At 30.7% G+C, this 20,093-nt stretch overlaps 4 protein-coding genes and 1 long non-coding RNA gene across 10 annotated transcripts in view; 2 read left to right on the forward strand and 3 right to left on the reverse strand.

Moving 5' to 3' along the window:
- The window catches only part of LOC111413332 (receptor protein-tyrosine kinase sevenless), a 35,755-nt gene extending 27,058 nt beyond the window's left edge, over positions 1 to 8,697 (reverse strand). For 3 of the 4 annotated variants that reach the window (XM_071199271.1, XM_071199269.1, XM_071199268.1), the window contains exon 1: positions 8,319 to 8,697. In XM_071199271.1, coding sequence (XP_071055372.1) covers positions 8,319 to 8,444 — 126 coding nt within the window. In that variant the 5' untranslated portion in view covers positions 8,445 to 8,697. The remainder of the gene's footprint in view (positions 1 to 8,318) is intronic. The other variant, XM_071199270.1, reaches the window with a different exon arrangement.
- LOC139431469 (uncharacterized) lies at positions 687 to 2,466 on the reverse strand. The gene is made up of 3 exons (XR_011641597.1): positions 1,661 to 2,466; positions 1,243 to 1,608; positions 687 to 1,190 (listed from the first exon to the last, which is right to left on the reverse strand). It is a non-coding gene; the product is annotated as an uncharacterized lncRNA (long non-coding RNA).
- An 867-nt stretch (positions 8,698 to 9,564) lies between the features above and the next one.
- Positions 9,565 to 10,863, reverse strand: LOC111422405 (uncharacterized). The gene is made up of 3 exons (XM_023055609.2): positions 10,733 to 10,863; positions 10,110 to 10,455; positions 9,565 to 10,059 (listed from the first exon to the last, which is right to left on the reverse strand). The coding sequence occupies exons 1-3, from the start codon at positions 10,784 to 10,786 to the stop codon at positions 9,584 to 9,586; spliced, it is 876 nt and encodes a 291-aa protein (XP_022911377.1). The 5' UTR covers positions 10,787 to 10,863; the 3' UTR covers positions 9,565 to 9,583.
- A 321-nt stretch (positions 10,864 to 11,184) lies between these two features.
- LOC111422406 (protein spaetzle-like) lies at positions 11,185 to 13,151 on the forward strand. The gene is made up of 4 exons (XM_023055610.2): positions 11,185 to 11,585; positions 12,121 to 12,262; positions 12,340 to 12,745; positions 12,796 to 13,151. Exons 1-4 carry the CDS (start codon positions 11,520 to 11,522, stop codon positions 12,986 to 12,988), a joined length of 807 nt encoding a protein of 268 aa, XP_022911378.2. The 5' UTR covers positions 11,185 to 11,519; the 3' UTR covers positions 12,989 to 13,151.
- A 656-nt stretch (positions 13,152 to 13,807) lies between these two features.
- Positions 13,808 to 16,317, forward strand: LOC111422404 (zinc finger protein 532-like). 3 transcript variants are annotated; one of them, XM_023055606.2, is made up of 3 exons: positions 13,808 to 13,946; positions 14,002 to 14,138; positions 14,314 to 16,317. In XM_023055606.2, the coding sequence occupies exons 1-3, from the start codon at positions 13,926 to 13,928 to the stop codon at positions 16,292 to 16,294; spliced, it is 2,139 nt and encodes a 712-aa protein (XP_022911374.2). In that variant the 5' UTR covers positions 13,808 to 13,925; the 3' UTR covers positions 16,295 to 16,317. The 3 variants fall into 3 exon arrangements, with proteins under 3 accessions (XP_022911374.2, XP_022911375.2, XP_022911376.2); XM_023055607.2 differs by having other exon boundaries at positions 13,834 to 13,946; positions 14,002 to 14,236; XM_023055608.2 differs by having other exon boundaries at positions 13,917 to 13,946; positions 14,002 to 14,247.
- The last annotated feature ends 3,776 nt before the right edge of the window (positions 16,318 to 20,093 follow it).

Genomic DNA, 20,093 nt, shown 5'->3' on the forward strand with positions numbered 1-20,093 from the left:
GCTGCATAACAATTAAAACTAGAACTAGAATGTTTCTAGATGTAGTGTTATTTCTAATTTTAGTTGTCCCACAAATATCCGAGCTTATAGTGCAAATCGGTTAAGTTATACAGGGTGTCTCAGCGAGACCGGTCATTAGACGTTTCTGGGGTTCTGGCGAAAATAAAAATTTGAGAATTCAGACTCAAGTATTATCAATTACGATCTATTCGTCTAAAATATTTTCAGATTTCTTGCACTTTCGGTTATACCGGAAGTCGCCACCAACTTTAAACTCAAATTTTTTGTTTGGCCAGAACCCCAGAAACGTCTAATGACCGGTCTCGCTGAGACACCTGTATATAATCAAAGGTGCAGACGAAAAATGTCAAAATGTTGAATGTCCATTTTTTTCGTTGATGTTGCGATATATCTTGGCAATCTACATATTGCAACTTTTATGCTGTTGCTAATAAATGTCTTTGCATTTAAAAACTCAGCCAATTCTATAGAGTTGCGTTGAAAGTCTTAATTTCGCAACAATGGTCTCTACTCAGTCAGGGGGATGAGCTTAACGGAGTTCTTCCATGGAGAATTTGCTGCGAGACCTACTCTTAGCCGTTTTAAACTGCAAGTGAATCAAATAATTAAAACTATGTTTTTATTTTATTTTATTTTATAAGTCCAATTCGTTTAAAAATCGATATATCCACTTAATATAAAATTAATATGAAGATTTCATTAAAACCACTTTTAGTTTTTGAGGAATAAATTTTTATCACATAAAAAAACTGTTAAAACCTAATTAACCCTAAAGGTCAGAATAGGTTGAGATTCGTTATAAGAGTTACAAGATATAAGGTTTGGATCTCCGTTTTATCTCGAACGTTGTATAAATATTCAGTACAAGGCGTTATTTTTACGATTTATCTTTCCTAGAGTCAAAACAACATACTTAATTAAAAAAATGGGTTATATAAATTTAAGCGGGATTTTATTATGTTTTATACACGTTTATTTTTTTAGATTTGGGCTCCTACATGCCCCATTATTAAAGAATTTCCATCCCAATTGGTTCTGTTCACATTGAACTATTTCAAAAACACACATATTTGCAAACATTTCTTTTTCACCATCGTTGTTTATAGCACAAATAGGGTTTCTGTCTTTTTTGCATCTTTTCACACAAGAACCATGAATCGAACTAAAAACTAATAATTTTATGTATAAGTTTTCGTTAGAAATGTTAAATAAATAAAATACCTGAGATCAATAAAGATAATGTAATTACCAATTTTGTTGTATTCATATTTTTAGAGAGTAATAATAAGAATAGTCCGTATTGTTCTTATTTAATTTATTATATTGGTGTTAAACACAATGGGTATTAAACTTTTTATTAATAATAACGCTTTCGGTATTATTCAATTTTAAAATTCATTCAACAAGAACCTTCTCTTAACCAAACGAAGCCAGCCTCGCGGTTTAAACATATATTTACTTCAAACTCGCATTGGTTTGAAAAAGTGTGCAAGTTTCCGAAACGATCTGCCACACAAATTGGTCTAAATTCCATCGTACAAATTTGAGAACAACTCATTAAATCGCAATAAATAGGAAATAGAAAAACTAAAAAGTTCAAAAATAAAGAATCCACAAAAAAAGGAGCTAAAATACTTACTCGTTATAATTTTTAAAATTATCATTTTCATAACAAGATTTTTTATTGATGAGAAAGAAAGAAGTAACTAATACAATGGAATGGGTTTAGCAAAGTTTTATACAACAATTTATAATAGGATTCAAATTTGCGAATCACTTCAGGGCAACGCAATTACCATTACATAACGCTTCCACAAAACTTGTTACTTTGTTGTAAATAAAACGACGTAAATTAGAAGAAATGAATATTTTCTTTTAGTATGTGACCTCGAAACCCAACAACAAAAGTGGTAAAAAACACAAATAACTCGATGATTGTGGATCATTTTTCACTTAAGACCGATTCTAAAGAAGCTAAATATAAATTTATTGTTGCGTGACTCTTGATGTTTACGCCATCGGGGCGACTCGAACTTGATTTTTCTTTTATAAAACGCCGTTAATGTTGTTGTTATGATTATGTACGGATCTTTGTCTCTCGCAAATTAATTGTTCCGCCCATTCTTCATGTTCGCTCGTTATCAACGTGCACTTTAAAACTATAAAATCTTTCTGATTGTGACCACACGCACACAGACTCTCTTTTAAAAACTTTCCTTCCCATACAAAATTGTTTTTATTAAAAACGAATAAATTAATTTTAATTCAGTCGAATTAATAACGTAAAGTTTTTTGACAAAAAAACCACCCCATCTTATGGTACTCAAAGTAGTAACCAATTAACTTGTTTATCATCGTCACGCTACTCTACCACGATGTTCGTTAAGAAACTTAACGTTCTTTTTACCAAGTTCCGACAGAACAACCCGCATTGAATGTCAAATATTAAGGAACAAATAAAGTCTTTTTAACCTTCCAGTACATACGCTCTATTAAATTTAAAATTTATTATCAGAATTTTATTTTTGTAATAAATCCATACAGGGTGTCTCAGCGAGACCGGTCACTAGACGTTTCTGGGGTTCTGGCCAAACAAAAAATTTGAGAATGCAGACTTAAGTATTATCAATTACGTTCTCTTCATCTAAAATATTTTCAGATTTCTAGCACTTCCGGTTATAAATGGAACACCCTGTATATTTTTACATATTTGGATTTGTCTGTTTTGAAGGTTTATAAATAACTTTACTTTCTGCAATTTGATTCTGCCGTTCTCGAGTTATTCGATTTTTTCTAGAAAAATCTGCTCCAGCGGACATTTGTTCAAAAAATCATAAAACACTCAATTTTTGAGATATCAATTTAGGATTCAGAACATGCTTAAACAACATGATGGAGTATGTTTTGGTGCCGAGAATGGCTGTCTAGATCGTTTGGTCACTTTACTATGACACGTTAAGTTTTCGAAGATTGGAAGCACCATAACTTCATTTTTTTAAATGGCACCCCCCATATTTTATTACTTACAAGGGAAGTGTCACAACTGTGTCTCACCGATTTCGATGCAATTTGGTACAGTCATAGAATGGGCCAAAATAAGGTTCGCTCATTTTTTTATACGTGCGGTAAAAGCCCCTGGGGCGAGTTATAGGGGTTGAAAGTTTGGAGAAAAAGTACGTTTTCACTTATATTTTGAAAACGAAAAGTGCTATCAAAATTTGGTAAATTGTAACTGATATTCATTTTAAAAGAGCTTTCTTTTGATGTGTCACACATATAGCAGAGGGTTAAAAAGGGCGAACTACCCCTATTTTTTTGGAATTATTTAAAAACCACCCTATCGATTTTGGCGGCATTAAGTATACTTCTAGTGCGTTCAAAAATATTAGTTAAGGGTTTTTTCCCATTCGCCCTAGATCAACCCCAGTGAAGTTACGGGGGTTAACATGTAAGCACTTTTCGTAAGAATGATGTGATAAAATTGTCAGGTATTTTGAAAATACTTTAAACAAAACCGTAAATTAGTCGCACAATAAAATGTTTAGTGTAAAATAAGGCATAATACACCATATAGGGGTTGTTGGGGTTATCCACCCCCTTAAAAATTAATTCTATCCCGGGCGTTATTTGTCGATTACGGCGAAATTTGGTACTGTGTTTGTTTTATATTTGAAGTAAAAATTTTTGAAAATGGTTATAAGGGTTACAAATTAGGGGTAGTTTTTTGTTTATACCTCGAAGATGAAAACTGCCATCGTAACTGTGGTATTGTTTTTTAAAAATCTATCTATCGATGTTCCACGAGGTAAACTACCCTCATTTTCTTTAAATAATAAATATAAAACTACTAGATAAATAAGATATTTTATTTATTTATGAGTTAAAAAGCAACTGACAAAAAAAATAGTTCAATATACCAAAGAAGTTTATTCTACATTACTAATTGACGTTTTTTATGTATTATATTAATTTTCAATATTAAATTTATTTTTATTCTACGTAGTGTTGGCAAAAATGAAAGTCGTGGAAAAAATGTTTTAAACATAAGGATTTTTTACACCATGCACATGTTATGACCGCTATATCCCCACAGATATCACACGTTGGCTTCTCACTCGAAAAGCAAACTTCCACGGGATTTTCAAAATGGTCTGGTCTCTCCTCTATATAGCCACTTGCAAACCATGCGTATTTAAAAACATTTATAAACCGAGGGGAAGCCAACTGGTTATGCGTCAACGATTGCAATTTTAATATGTTATCCCTCTGATGTAAAAGGAATTTTATAGAAGATAGGAAAAAAGTGTTAAATTAATGAAAGAATAAATTTAACATTGAACATAAAAAACGTCAATTAGTAATGTAGAATAAACTTCTTTGGTATATTGAACTATTTTTTTTTGTCAGTTGCTTTTTAACTCATAAATAAATAAAATATCTTATTTATCTAGTAGTTTTATATTTATTATTTAAAGAAAATGAGGGTAGTTTACCTCGTGGAACATCGATAGATAGATTTTTAAAAAACAATACCACAGTTACGATGGCAGTTTTCATCTTCGAGGTATAAACAAAAAACTACCCCTAATTTGTAACCCTTATAACCATTTTCAAAAATTTTTACTTCAAATATAAAACAAACACAGTACCAAATTTCGCCGTAATCAACAAGTAATGCCCGGGATAGAATTAATTTTTAAGGGGGTGGTTAACCCCAACCACCCCTAAATGGTGTATTATGCCTTATTTTACATTAAACATTTTATTGTGCGACTAATTTACGGTTTTGTTAAAGTATTTTCAAAATACCTGACAATTTTATCACATCATTCTTACGAAAAGTGGTTACATGTTAACCCCCGTAACTTCGCTGGGGATGATCTAGAGCGAATGGGAAAAAACCCTTAACTAATATTTTTGAACGTGCTGGAAGTATACTTAATGCCGCCAAAATCGATAGGGTGGTTTTTAAATAATTCCAAAAAAATAGGGGTAGTTCGCCCTTCTTAACCCTCTGGTATATGTGTGATACATCAAAAGAAAGCTCTTTTAAAATGAATATCAGTTACAATTTACCAAATTTTGATAGCACTTTTCGTTTTCAAAATATAAGTGAAAACGTACTTTTTCTCCAAACTTTCAACCCCTATAACTCGCCCCAGGGGCTTTTACCGCACGTATAAAAAAATGTGCGAACCTTATTTTGGCCCATTCTATGACTGTACCAAATTGCATCGAAATCGGTGAGACACAGTTGTGACACTTCCCTTGTTAGTCGTCTTCGGCGTCTCATTTTATATCTTTTATATTCCATATGTCCTATGCCTAACATTAATAGTTTGAGAAATAATTAGGGTTTTTTGAAAAATGCTCACATATCATATCGATATTAACCTAGTGTCATTATATCATATCATTACCATTAAAAATAGAGATGATATGATTTTTTGAAAATTTGACGTTATGTTGTTTTTGCAAATTTGACAGTGTTTTCTTTAGTACCGTTTTCCAGGAAATTTTATTAATATTATCATACAGTTTTTGTATTATATCATAAACTAGAGTCTTCAAGCTTTAATTTAATATATACATCATATCATTACCATTAAAAATAGAGATGATATGATTTTTTGAAAATTTGACGTTATTTTGTTTTTGCAAATTTGACAGTGTTTTCTTTAGTAGCGTTTTTCAGGAAATTTTATTAAAATTATCGTACAGTTTTTATATCATATGATAAACTAGAGTCTTCAAGCTTTAATTTAATATATACATCATATCATTACCAATAAAAATAGAGATGATATGATTTTTTGAAAATTTGACATTATTTTGGTTTTGCAAATTTGACAGTGTTTTCTTTAGTACCGTTTTTCAGGAAATTTTATTAATATTATCATACAGTTTTTATATCATATCATAAACTAGAGTCTTCAAGCTTTAATTTAATATATACATCATATCATTACCATTAAAAATAGAGATGATATGATTTTTTGAAAATTTGACGTTATTTTGTTTTTGCAAATTTGACAGTGTTTTCTTTAGTACCGTTTTTTAGGAAATTTTATTAATATTATCATACAGTTTTTATATCATATCGTAAACTAGAGTCTTCAAGCTTTAATTTAACATATACATCATATCATTACCATCAAAAATAGAGATGATATGATTTTTTGAAAATTTGACGTTATTTTGTTTTTGCAAATTTGACAGTGTTTTCTTTAGTACCGTTTTTCAGAAATAAAAATAAAAAACAAAGAAATAAAATATGGGGGGTGCCATTTAAGAAAATGAAGTTATGGTATTTCCAAATTTTGAAAAGTTAACGTGCCATAGTAAAGTGACCTAACGTTCTAGACAGCAGTTCTCGGCACCAAAACATACTCCATCATGTTGCTTAAGCATGTTCTCAATCCTAAATTGATATCCCAAAAATTGAGTGTTTTCTGATTTTTTGAAGAAATGTCTGCTGGAGCAGATTATTCTAGAAAAATTCAAATAACTCGAGAACGACCGAATCAAATTGCAAAAAGTAAAGTTATTTATAAACCTTGACAACAGACAAATCCAAATATGTAAAAATATACAGGGTGTTCCATTTAAAAAAATAAAGTTGGTGGCGACTTCCGGTGTAACCGGAAGTGCTAGAAATATGAAAATATTTTAGATGAAGAGAACGTAATTGATAATACTTAAGTCTGCATTCTCAAATTTTTTGTTTGGCCAGAACCCCAGAAACTTTTAATGACCGGTCTCGCTAAGACACCCTGTATAACAGAACTGAGCAAACTGTTTCTATAGTACAATTTGGTGAGCCCTAAAATATTTTAGTCCATTTTATGTAAGCCTGAAGCATTTGCACAACCCATAAACGTCAGTCGTTGCTTCGAAATTTTTAATCCAGGAGCAGTTTTTTCTGCTAATGGGACATAAGTTTTTTAGATCCTCTTTAAAAGGTTGTACTGCATCTGGGTGGGCCAACGGTGTTTAAATCTTTGCAGCCAACCATCACTGACCGTGAAAGGATCAATATTCAATTGCTTTGATAATGACAATGCCTTTAATTTCAGCATATTTCCAAAAATCCGTTCATAATAAAACTGTTCAAGAAATGGATTTTTAAATGTAATCGAAGATCGAAAATTATTAACCTGATATAATTTTCTGTCTTTATGACTTCTCTGTCTTTATGCAATCTATTCGACCTCGTCTGTGCGTTCGCAGTGTTTTCTGTTTAATATCCAACCTTTGAACTATCTTACAACAGCTCTCTATATGTTACATCAAAAAGTTACTGGGCAATTATTACTTAAATTGCTTTTTAATACACGTATCACAGAAAAAGAAATCTAAAAAAAATACATAAATCCAGTCAAACCTGCTCTGTTACATAATCTAAATAATGCAAAATCATCGTAATATAAATTGATAGAAAATTGTACTCCATGAAAAATTACGAAACGAAACCTTTAAAAAATAATTTAACAAGTGTTTATAATAACACTTATCTTGAGATTACAAAGAAATAACGCTAATTAATACAGCTTCTTTCATCATAATAATTAATTTAGCGGTTGTTTATGGCGTTTAAACGTAAAAAAATAATAATAACATAAAAATAAAGAGAATATACAAGTACATCTGGGACAAAGATATATAAATAAATTTTCGACAATAAACAAACTTAAAAGAAACCGTGAGATAATTTATCAAAAGATTTATTCTTAGAGGGATCAAATTGCTTTAAAATGATAAAAATTTGTTCATGTTCACCACCTGACTCGCATAACATCACACTCGAGTAACTCTTCACCTGAACATCCTGTAGGCCCTTTTCCGTTTTATAAACGAACCAAACCGTGAAATTATAAAACGTCTTAACTTCCTATGGGGACAAGATTTTTAAACGTCAAACCGAAACTCGTAGGTTCCGAGGATTTAAGGTTGATGGAGTTTACAGAACATCCTGTTTTATATGTATACAATGAACTATTCGTGGGTAATAATTATTTTGTTTGGTTTTAAAAAATGTTTTTTGTTCGAGTAGATCAAATAAGACTTATTTCAACATCGAAGATTAGTTTAAACCGGTACAAGTCACGATCAAAATCGTGAACAACACTCGAAGGATAACCAAAATTAAGTAATTGGAAAACATTAAGAGATAGATAATGACCTCTTGGCGTTTAATTTAAGATTATGTACGGTTAGCAATCATAAAATGTACAACGTCAATTGATTTCTTTTTAATTTACAAAACTATTGGGATTTTAAAATATTATTTCCTTTACCTTATAACAATTTTCGACGCATTTTGAAGAGATATCGGCGTCATAAATTTGCGCACCGAAGGCCGACACTATTATTGCAGTCACACACCAGTACGCGAATAAAATGTTCATAATGATGATGACCATTGAGACACTTTTCGTAAATTTTCACTGAAACGAGCTGGATTATAAATTAAGCGCATTGCTCTTTCCCTTATTATAAAAACTATTTTTTTAAATCTATTTCTTACAACATTTAAAGTCAATTATTTAACAGAATTCGTTAATACGATAGTTATTTTATTGTTAATTAATTATTTTAAACGTAAGCACGTTTCGACCGCTCTTTACCATAGTTCGTAAAGAACTGAAAGAGTTGCGGCGCTCCGCCACTTCAATCAACAGCCCCACACGTACCAGTTTGACGACAGAATGTGTGTACTGTGGGCGAGATAAATTGTTTTTGCACTAGAATCAAATTGTACTCTATGATCGACATCATTTTTGTTTAAACTATTTTATCATTATCTCGATACATTAACATCGCTATAAGTATCACATTATTTAGTTGAAAATACTAAAATTATTATATTCGATGATGAAAATTGATTTTTTATAAATATTTAAATTGATTTTGTAATAATTAATTTTTTATAACTGATTTCATTGCCACATACAGATGAAAGAGTTTATTTATGTATTTATGCACTTAAACTTATTAAAATTACTAAGGTCACTGATTGTGATTGAAGATCTTGTTTCTTCTACATTTTAGAAAATAATTTGGGAAATATTTTGCAATAAACATACAGTTTCCTGTAACAAAAAAAGATATCTAATTAATAAAATAAATAACAGATGGCGCTATAATAGAATTATTCTTCTAATTGTACAACTTATTACTGTACCTATTCCAACTACGTGTATTTTTAACGTCTATAAACAACGTTAAAAATACATTAAATATGCTTGAAAATCTTTAAAGATCGTTGAAAATGTTATGATTGCACCAGAAAAGTTTTAGAGACTCCTAATTTTACAAATCCTTGGAAATCTTTAAAAATCAACTGACATTTGCATAAATTCTTTAAAATTGTTGAAATCACTTAGGAAACCCCAGATATTTCGAAAATATTGGAAATACCAAGTAATTAATGCGATTTAGTTATAAAAAGTTGCGCGCCATCTATTGATATCTGAAACAAATATCGATAACAAAGATTCCTGCAGTTCAATTAATAAATCTCAAAAATTAAAATAAAATAAACAATTTTAAAATAACTTTATTATTCATTTTTACATGCACAATAACAACCGGATGGATAACTAAACTTCTCCACAATAATTTTATTTTCCATATCGTCCATTACAGCTAAAGGAACCTCAACATACTTTTGAATACATTTCGCTTTATACCCTTCCGGCCAATAGTTATGAAATTTACACGTAGCGTCCTTTCTGCACACTTCAGACTCGACGATTTGTTTGTACTCTTTTAAATTAACGACTATTCGATTTTTTCCTTCGACGTTCTGAGCCGTTTTGGGGGTCATCCGTTGCACGGTTACTTCGCAAATATTTTCAAACGAAGGAAAAGCCCTATCCACGACTACAGGCACGGCTGGTTTAAAAAACGCACTCAAAGCTGCGTTGTTTTTAACTAAATCAAAAAGCAATGCTTCGGGATAATTTTCAGCTTGTTCGCAAAATCCGTAAGCGCATTTTGAACCATTTACTGTTAAAAATGACGTTTCTGTGTTACCTAAAACAAAGAAATATTAAAATAAAGTAAATTAAAAAGAAAAGAATTACCTCGATTAATATTTTCTCTTGATTTTCTGGGTTGATTCGTTATGGTTTCGTGTTGTTCAATGAAATGAGGTAAATTTGAGGGTGTCCAAACATTTGGTTTAAAATTTCTATTTGTATTTTCTGGATCATAGAAATGTTCACCATTATAATTGTTGGTGTTGAAATGATTTCTTTGGGCTATAGGAATTGGTTCTTTGGGGTCAGATTGTGGATAATTACTATTTGGGATGTACTCTCCATTTGTCGTAGGATCTTTATACTCGTAATTGTATGTATGGAAAATACGGTATGTGTAATTATTGGCGAAATTAAATGCTGCGGGTTGCGCAGCTCCAAAAATACCAAACTAAAAAGAAATAAATATAAAAAAAGAACAAAAGTAGCTAATTAATATTTGTGTTGATTATGATTTATTGTTGTTTGAAACAACTAAACACAACCACGCGACTTAAAATAAAATAACCTTGGAATTCGAATTCGCGGTTTGTTTCTGTTATGATTGTAACAAGACTTTTTTCTTTACTTGTTAGCACTTTGCGGTTATATTGAAAGTGTGCGAAATAAAAAGGTTACACCTATAACCACTTTTTTGTTTGTTTTGTTAAAAGAAAACAAGCACCTACCTGCAAACGCCAGTAGCAGTTTAACGTGAAAACGAATAAAACCAAATCGCGCATATTCGGTCGTTTCGTCCGACCAGAATGTTTCTCTCTATACTACTCTCTGACTATATTATGATCTTGAACTGTACCCGCATAATTGTTTATGCGTTCACGTCACAAACTCTGACTAGATTTTAATGACATCATTAGCTTGATGAGATCCATTGTTGCCATAAACAAAATTAATTAATTAATAAAAGAAAAAAATTAATAATTTAAGTGGGTTAGTGGCTCTTATTTCCGTTAGAAATCATCGTTTCATAATAAATGTAGAAAACAAATTTAAAGAGCCACAACGGTTCCGGTCGTTTAAAAGTAAACACCTTCACATCATCGCGACCTTCTTTTAAAATGTTACAACATTTTTTCGACAAAACCAGTTTAGCGAGTATTTTATTTTGAGAATTATTGTCGTCACACGAAGAAGGTTCTCTTTTCTTTAAACGTGTATAAGGCGTTTTGACGCAATTCGATTAAAGTGCGTGGACATTTTTTCGATTCGGTTTTCTGTTCTTTCTTTTTCTTTCGTTTCGTATGCAGGAAAATGTAAAACGCTTCCGCGACTTCGACCGGCAACCGCGAGATCTTGGAAACGGGTCTGCTTTAACTTGGTCTATTTATAAAACCATGGTTCTTCGATGTTTCGCCAGTTTTGCATGTGACAACGGTCTGTCGTGTTGTTTAGTTTTTTTATTTTAATTGATTTTATCAAGGACTTTAATCAAGTTCGTAATTTTTTTTGGAATCAATGTGTTCAATTGGAAAGAAAAATTTAATCGTTTTTATTACTTTTATTTATTATTTACATTACTTGGTAAGTTAAAAATATTTAAACGAAACGATGAATCACTGATAATTAAGTTTCCTCGTTAAAACAATAGTGGAAATTTGCTTTAAGCACGAAATGCGTACTGTTTATTGTATTTAAAACGCATTATTTCTTGTTGTTTTAAAACTTTTAAATTGAGTTGTGTTGAAGTGTATATCTTTTCGTCTAAATGCACACTTATTACTCATTGAGAAACAAAAATTAAAGAGATACTTACAATAATCTCAAATTATTTTACATTTAAAAATATGCGCCCTCTAGCGACAAAATTTAATACGACAAGTCGGTAAAAGAGATAACGAAAATTTTATTATATTTTCTTCAAATTCTCAATTTCATAACACAAAGTTCGTAATTAATTTGATTTAAATAATAAATATAATAACGATTACAAATACCCATCTCATCGACTTTCATATTCCTGTTAACAAATGTCAAAATGAGGTTAGGTTAACGAAACGTCAAACTAATGACTTAATGACACAGATTTTCACCTAATTATTTTATTTTTAATGTTAAGGAATCTTTCACAAATGCTCGACCTGAACAAATAACACCACGAACATCCCTAAATATCACGAACATCACCAAAAGCGTTTCTCCATCAGAAAGGATTGTAACATCAGTAAGAATATTGGCAAAGCCAAAAATTCGACGAGGTGGTAGGTAAATACGACTATTTATAAATAACTATGAATTTAAACATATTCCTAAATTAATTTTATATTTATATTTTAAGGTGTCTCTCAAAAGTATCGTCAGCAATCATCAAACAACCAAGCAATAATTTTCCCGGATGATGCGGACGAAGATGACTCAATAATAACTCCAATAAAACCATACGAAAGACCGTCATGCGCGAAAGGATCAACTTATTGCGAGAAAATCGATGGTTATCCATCGGATTTGGTTGAGAGAATGTTACAAGTGCCCAGTCCTTTGGAAAATTTATTCGGTATTGATGATGGACCGGATGAAATAGCCAACCGATTGGGTGATGATGAGGACGTTTCTCTCTGCCAAACTGTAGACAGAATGATTTTTCCCAAAATAGCCAAGACCAAGAGTAATAAATGGAAGTATATTATTAATCAAGATGGGAGCGATAAATATGTTCAAGGAATTCGGGTTGAAAGCTGTTTAAAGTGAGTTGTAATACTTTTAAAAATTATATCTTTATAAAATTGTTTTTTAGTCCTGGTCAACCCTGTTCATTTTTATCTAACGAAACGTTGGGATATACATCTTATTGTAAACAGAAATACGTTTATAGAAGATTAATTAGTTTATCTGAAGAAGGACAACCCACTACTGATGTTTTTGAGGTGCCTTCAGCTTGTTGCTGTTCGTATAAAAAAATACCTTTGGATCGTTTATCTTTTGAGTGAATTGGAAAGGAAAATCAGAATAATTTTTTAATTTAAAAACTTCAATTTGTATTTTGTAAATATGTATTTATAATTATCTTTTAAACCTCATTTTTATTAATTCTAGTTGAATTGTTTTAAACCTTACCTATTTATTACTTCCAATAAAAACTAATACATTTAATTCTTACAAATTTTTTCCAAATGTCTTAGCCACGAGTTTTTTAGAGCTTTGTCTTATGGAACGTTTTTTATGCTATTTTTTGTAATTCGCATTTTTATCCTTTTTTTTACAAAAATAAAATAACGACAATGAAGGGAAATAGGTATGTGACAGTTGGTGACACTGTAACACTTGAAAATAGAAATTTGAATTGACAATTAAAAATTGTCAAAACACAAAATGTATCCAAAATAAGAGAAATTGCTCAGAGTTCAATATCCTCATCATTATGGACCTTGTATACGATGCTAAGAACGTGTCTAAACATCCATAGACAAAAATTGTCACATTGACAACTAGAAAAATTAATGACCCAATGTCACCAACTTGAACTGGTTCAAATTACAAAAAACATACATTTAAACATTCTCTTTTTAAAGAAGACATTTTCGATTTGAAAATAAACATCAACACACGCAAACGACATTTCGATTTAAGGTTAGAAACATTTCTACGGTTATTCTGTGGTTTAGAGTTGAATATTTTATTAAACGTGCGACTTATTAAAGTACTGCTATCTCTTTTTAACACACGTAATTCTTAATGAATGGATGCATGCACGTATGCGCGATTTAACAACGAAAAACGATGAGTAATAGTAATACGCATGCGTCAAATAAAACTCGTATCACCGGAAATACTCGTAGCAAGCAACCTTAACTTGTGTTGTTTACAATGGTAAAAACGTAAAATAACCATAAATAAGGCTATTTATAATTAAAGGATTTTATAAAAATGACTTCAACACCATCAATAGTAAGTAAAGTTGTTGTTATATATTCTTATTTACTGTTTGTTTTTTAAATTACAGGTGGTGTCGACACAAGAAGAAAGGGGTCAATATATCACGAAATGGAATATGCTTTTTAATCGTAATCAAAGTCATTGGATGGTTTGTGATGCACGCGAAGGAAGTTATGTTTATGCTTGTTATTCATGTAGGGATTTGTAAGTTTCTTATTTAAAGGAAAACGCTTTGACATTTGCTAAATGGTTTTATGCGCATGCTCTTTAAGAATCGATCATAATTATCGTACCAGAGTGAAGTTAGTTACATGTAAAATTTTTTTGATCTTAACCTAACTTTAAATTCATTTTTTTATCATTTTCTTTTTAATTTCAGATTTTCTTCAAAATCATCATTTATCGACCACATAAATCGCATAACGATAGGTTTAAAATATTATTGTTCGGACTGTATGTATACCTATAAATTTTACAACCCCTGTTCCTTGCTTTTACATGCTCGAAAACATTTCCAACCAACAATGGGTGTTATAAATTTCGACGATATCACGATTTTTCAACTTCCACCTGATTTAGTTGGATTTCCATTTTATCCACATGTTCCGATGGTTTTTAACATTGAAGATGAAGAATTAGGGACCACTTATTACATAAATAGTAGCTTTTATAATCCAGTTGCTGATCAGAAAGGGTTTAAATGCGTTGAAATGGTTGCAACTTTTATTTTATTTCTTAAAAATGGAAAGAAAGCTTTAGTTTTAAAACAGATTTGTAGTAACTTGCCGAAATGTGTTTTTGTTCAGACCAAAAGCGATGATAAAAATGTTAAAACGAATACGGTATTGATTTATTCTAAAAATGAAATGTTAAAATTGAATAATGATCAAATTAACAATAAAAAGGGTGAAAATATTGAGGATGACATCAAATCTAAAGAATTGCTTGGACTGTTTTCAAAATGTTCGGAATGTGGTGATGTTTTATCTGAACCTGTAATGAAGCATTTTCAACGGAATTTTAATCCTTTAGATGACGACTTGAAATGTGAAGTTTGTAATTTTGTTTCAATTGGGATTTGTTCTTTTAAGGCTCACAAAAGATTGCACGAAGGTGAACCACCCTTTGTTTGCCCAGAATGTGGAATAAATTTTAAAACTTTCGTCGAAGTGATTAACCATCAAGATGATGGTTGTTATCATTTTGCAAAGCAAGTCCGATTAAAATGTACAAAAAAACGCTGTAAAAAGATTTTTTCTTATCACACAAATTATAAACAACATTTTTGTTCTCACATAAAACATATTATAGGATGCTCAAGATGTTATATGATCGAATTTGATACTGAAGAAGAAATTTCTTTACACATTTTACAATTTCACAAAGACGAAGAAGTTATTCCTAATGATATTTATAAATGTACACTCTGCCAAGATTTAGTTTTAGATGATTTTACAAAACACATTGATTGGCATTGCGACCCAAACAAATTAACAAATCGCGTTTACGTTTATATTTGTAAATTTTGTAGAAATTTTTTTAGAACATCGGCAACTTATGCAACCCATTTATCAAGATGCAATAAAAAATCGATTTCTGTAGCGGAAATACTTTCGTCCAAATATTCCCCAGAAATGACATTTTGTAACAATTGCCAATTTTTAATACAATTTAAAATACCTTCAACAAAAAATTGTCCAAAATGCGAATCACCAGATAAATTACTTTATCATAAACCAGAGCAACAAACTTCTAAAAAACCGAAATGTTCATTGTGCAACTTTTCTATTTTACCCGCCACCCAACATAAATGTAAATTCGATAACCCCATCGTCATATTAAACAATATAAGCACCATCGATGAAACTCAAAAGTTACCGGAAAAAAGAAAAAAACGAAAATCATCTTCACCGAATAATTCCAAAAGAAAAGCTTCCAGATCAAATTCAGAAACTCAAGACTTATCGTTTGAATCGCCAAAACCATTCGATGGAACATATTTTTGTAAACTATGCGAATTCAAATCGGAAAATCGACCTGATTTTCACATTCATTTGAAAGAACATCGAGAGGGAGCCATTTATCAATGTTTGGAATGCGGCGAATCCTTCGTTGTTAAGCCAAGCTTTGAGAAACACCTTATTTATTTTCATCAAATAACAGATATCGATAAATACATTGAAGAAAACGGCGATTGTTACGATAGAGAACTCGAAATCCAACTTGAAAATGACGTCGAAGATATCTTCGAACCAAATCAGTGTAAAGTTTGTAGAGCGAAATTTGAAGATGAATTTGAACTAAAAAAACATTTTAGGGTTCATGGGATGGCATTTTTGTTAAATGGAACTAAAAATTAATAAAGATTGATGTTTATTTTGAAGACTATTTGTTTTTAATTTTGTTAGTTATGCAATTTATTTAACAGTATGTGGTATAAAGATAATTGTAAAAATATAATATAGTAGAAACCACGAAAGCTGGCAGTGACAGATCGCTTAAAAATGGTATGAATCAAGATATGGACGTACGACTTAGATTATTTCACCACATACATTTAAATGTAGGTTATGTTAGTAATGGAGGTTATGTGTCAAAGATATTATTTAAATGATTTTCCTTTCAAAGAAAACATAGATTCATGACAACACTCACAAGACGTTTCGATTTGAGGTTATAATTATAGAGTTACATCCCTTAGAAGAACTTTTTCGACGTGGCCATTTGAATTGTACAGGGTGGTTCAAATTCGATGTCCGAATAGGCTAACTCGAAAACTATAAGAGTTAGAAGAAAAGTAACTGACATGTCATCATCTCGTTTTTCGAGAAACTGCTAATGCCGAAAACCTCATAGCGCTATCGTCTTTTGTTTTTCCCCTAGAGGCCAAAATTGAAAATATCGTAAAACCCGCAAATGTAGTTATCTTGGTTATTATTATAGGTGGAGTATTATAACTAAGACATTATATGGACACTTTTTTACAGAGAATTTGATGACGTAGTCAAAAAAGTTTTGTCGGTTTTAGATTTTGAGATATTATCACAATTTTCGTTTTTTTTAATGGAAACAACCACTGATTATTCGCTTAATAAATTCGTTATTTGTTTCTGATTACAAAAATATAGGGTTTGACCGGTCTATTTGTTATTGTTTTAGAATAAAACTAAAAATAAACTTTTCTTTTAGTGTCGTCAAAGAAATTAAATTTACAGTTTCCTGTAAATTACGGTTCTATAACTAAAAATTAAAAAAAACATATTTCTGATATTTGAAACAAATATATTTGTTGAACTGTTTAATTTATATATGTTTTACACAAAAGTTGGAATAGATTGCATTATTTCATATTGTTTATTACGATTTAATATTATTTTTAAATGACTTAATAAATTATCGATAGATGGCGCTCATGTTTTTTTTTTTGAATTCAAATAAACATAGCAACATTTGTTTGTATTCAAAAATTTTCTTAAATGTCACTTTAAAAATCCTGTTTTTAAGATGAATTGCGAAAATTTTGAAAAGTTTGACATGTTAGAATATTACACATTAAAAAATGATTTGTTTTTAAATATCAGAAGTTATTTTCTTATTTAGTTGTTAACTTTTTAGATTTTACCTACCGCCCCGTAACTTACAGGAAACTGTAAATTTAATTTCGTCGACGACACTAGATGGAAATTTTATAAAAAAAGTTTATTTTTAGCTTTATTCTAAAACAATAAGAAATAGACCGGTCGAACCCTATATTTTTGTAATCAGAAAAAAATAACGAATTTAATAAGCGAATAATCAGTGGTTGTTTCCATTTAAAAAAACGAAAATTCTCATGATATCTCAAAATCTAAAACCGAAAAATTTGTTTCGACTATGTCATGAAATTCTCTGTAAAAAAATGTCCATATAATGTCGTAGTTATAATACTCCATCTATAATAATAACCAAGATAATTGCACTTATTGGTTTTACGATATTTTCAATTTTGGCCTCTAGGGGAAAAACAAAAGACGATAGCGCTATGAGGTTTTCGGCATTAGCAGTTTCTCGAAAAACGAGATCATGACATGTAAGCTACTTTTTTTCTAAGTCTTATAGTTTCCGAGTTAGTCTATTCGGACATCGAATTTGAACCACCCTGTACAGCAGACATATTAAACTAATGCTATTTCTTTCTAACATACATTACTCTCTAGCGGTTTGTGAACTACGTATGGCATTTGTAAGAGCGGAAAACGATGATTTACTGCCAGCTATATCTTAATTATTAATTAAAGGTCTATTTTTATATCTTAGCTAGGTCAAAAGTTAATCGTTAGATTTATGAATGTTGATAGTTTTAGGTCTAGTGTTAGTTCTAGTTTTAACTGTTATGCAGCACTAGACCAAGAACTAGATTTGTGGTAGCTCGTTTGTAAATATATTTAAAGAGAGCATCATATTATTTTGATATTCTGGATGATATTCCACTCTACCTGATGCAAAATACGTGGTACCAGCATGACGGGATTTCATCTCGTCGAGGACGGCGAGTGATAATTATATTATGAATTTAGTTTTTGTCATAATAAAAAGTCTAATTCTTAATTCGAGGAAAATAAATTAAAATTTTAAGATTTATTTAAAACGTTTTAGATAAATTCTTTATCCCCACATGCTTTTAAGATGTAGATTTCTCTGAAAGTCGTAAGTCCAACCCACTTCTTCCTGGAGAGACTTAACAAAGCCAGTTTTGCAGTTGACTTTATTTTGCCGACGTTCTTCGAATAAGGCAACACTCCCAGTTTATGTAGTTCATTCATATGTACTGGACTCAATGGTATTAGACTGACAGAGATATGCATCAAACAGCGCCTACGTGCCTAGAATGTTGTCCCTGTGATTTACTACTGTTACCGTTTACTAAAAGCCGACTCGATTTAGTGAAGTTATATCGACGATGGAAGAAAATCCGAAATAAAAAGCGTCGATCTTAACCACAGACAACCGCAAACCAACTTTAGTTTATTTATTTATATAAACGCCAGCCACAAAGGTCAATTACGTATCATTTACATATACGGCGTTTTAACCGCAATCTTATGTAAAATCTAGTTAATGAGTAATAAGGTATTAATAAGTCCGGATTATATCTAAAAAGTCACTTAATATTGATTTGTTTATCTGAAATTATGTGGTGACATTCCGATAAAAAGTCTTCCGATTTTCTCTCTATCACACATTTCAAAATCTCTTACAACGAACATGCCGATGTCTGACACTGTTTGTGGACGCTAACATGCGGAATTGCCAAGAGGTCAGGTGAAAGGGCACTCACGACCGATGGAGAGCTTATTGGCATTAATTAAATCTGTGATAATGTGCTTTGTCTCGTTGCGCCGTCGTATTTTTCAAAGTTTAATCGTATAGAACGACCCCCGATGGAAAACTTTTTTTTATGTTTTTTATTACTTTAATTTACAAATTACACAACACAAATGTTTATATTACGATAATAACTAAATCGTTTTAATAAAAAAATGTTTAATCGTTATCTTCTAAGGAAATACTTATTTCAATAACGATTCTTTCACGTGATGACCATCAATTTTTTTCAATCTTATTCAATTCTCGGGTCAATTATGGTGTTAAAAATCAGTCTATCAAAAACTATATTAAGAACAGCCAGAAACGAAAATGCAAATTTAATTTGTTGTCGCGATACTGGACAAAACCGGATTCTCAGAGGACGAACAAAACAAAAAATGCAAACGTCCATCAGGCGATACTAAAAATATCGCTTTGTTTACATGAGAACGTTATAATATCACCAACACGTTGGATTACTGAACACTTTTATTAGATAAACATAATGTTTCGATAATATAATAATTGGACTCAATTATTTATTTATATTTTAGAATAGTTTCTAATTCAAACACAATTAAACCTTAATAATCTTTTATTTACATGACATTAACAACCGAGATAAACTTTATCGACAAACTTATCTCTTCGTGTGCGAATAAAAGTAGTGAATCAAGCTGTGTCGAGATTTCTTCCAGATGTTATCGAACGTCTCTCTCGAGTCTACCAGAGTTTCCTCTACGAGATAAGATATTATAAGTACTCTTGTTAACCTTTTTTCCCAATATTTTCTTATTTACATGTTCTTGTTAC

The sequence above is a fragment of the Onthophagus taurus genome, chromosome 10 (assembly GCF_036711975.1).
Source record: "Onthophagus taurus isolate NC chromosome 10, IU_Otau_3.0, whole genome shotgun sequence".
Classification (NCBI taxonomy): Eukaryota; Metazoa; Arthropoda; class Insecta; order Coleoptera; family Scarabaeidae; genus Onthophagus; species Onthophagus taurus.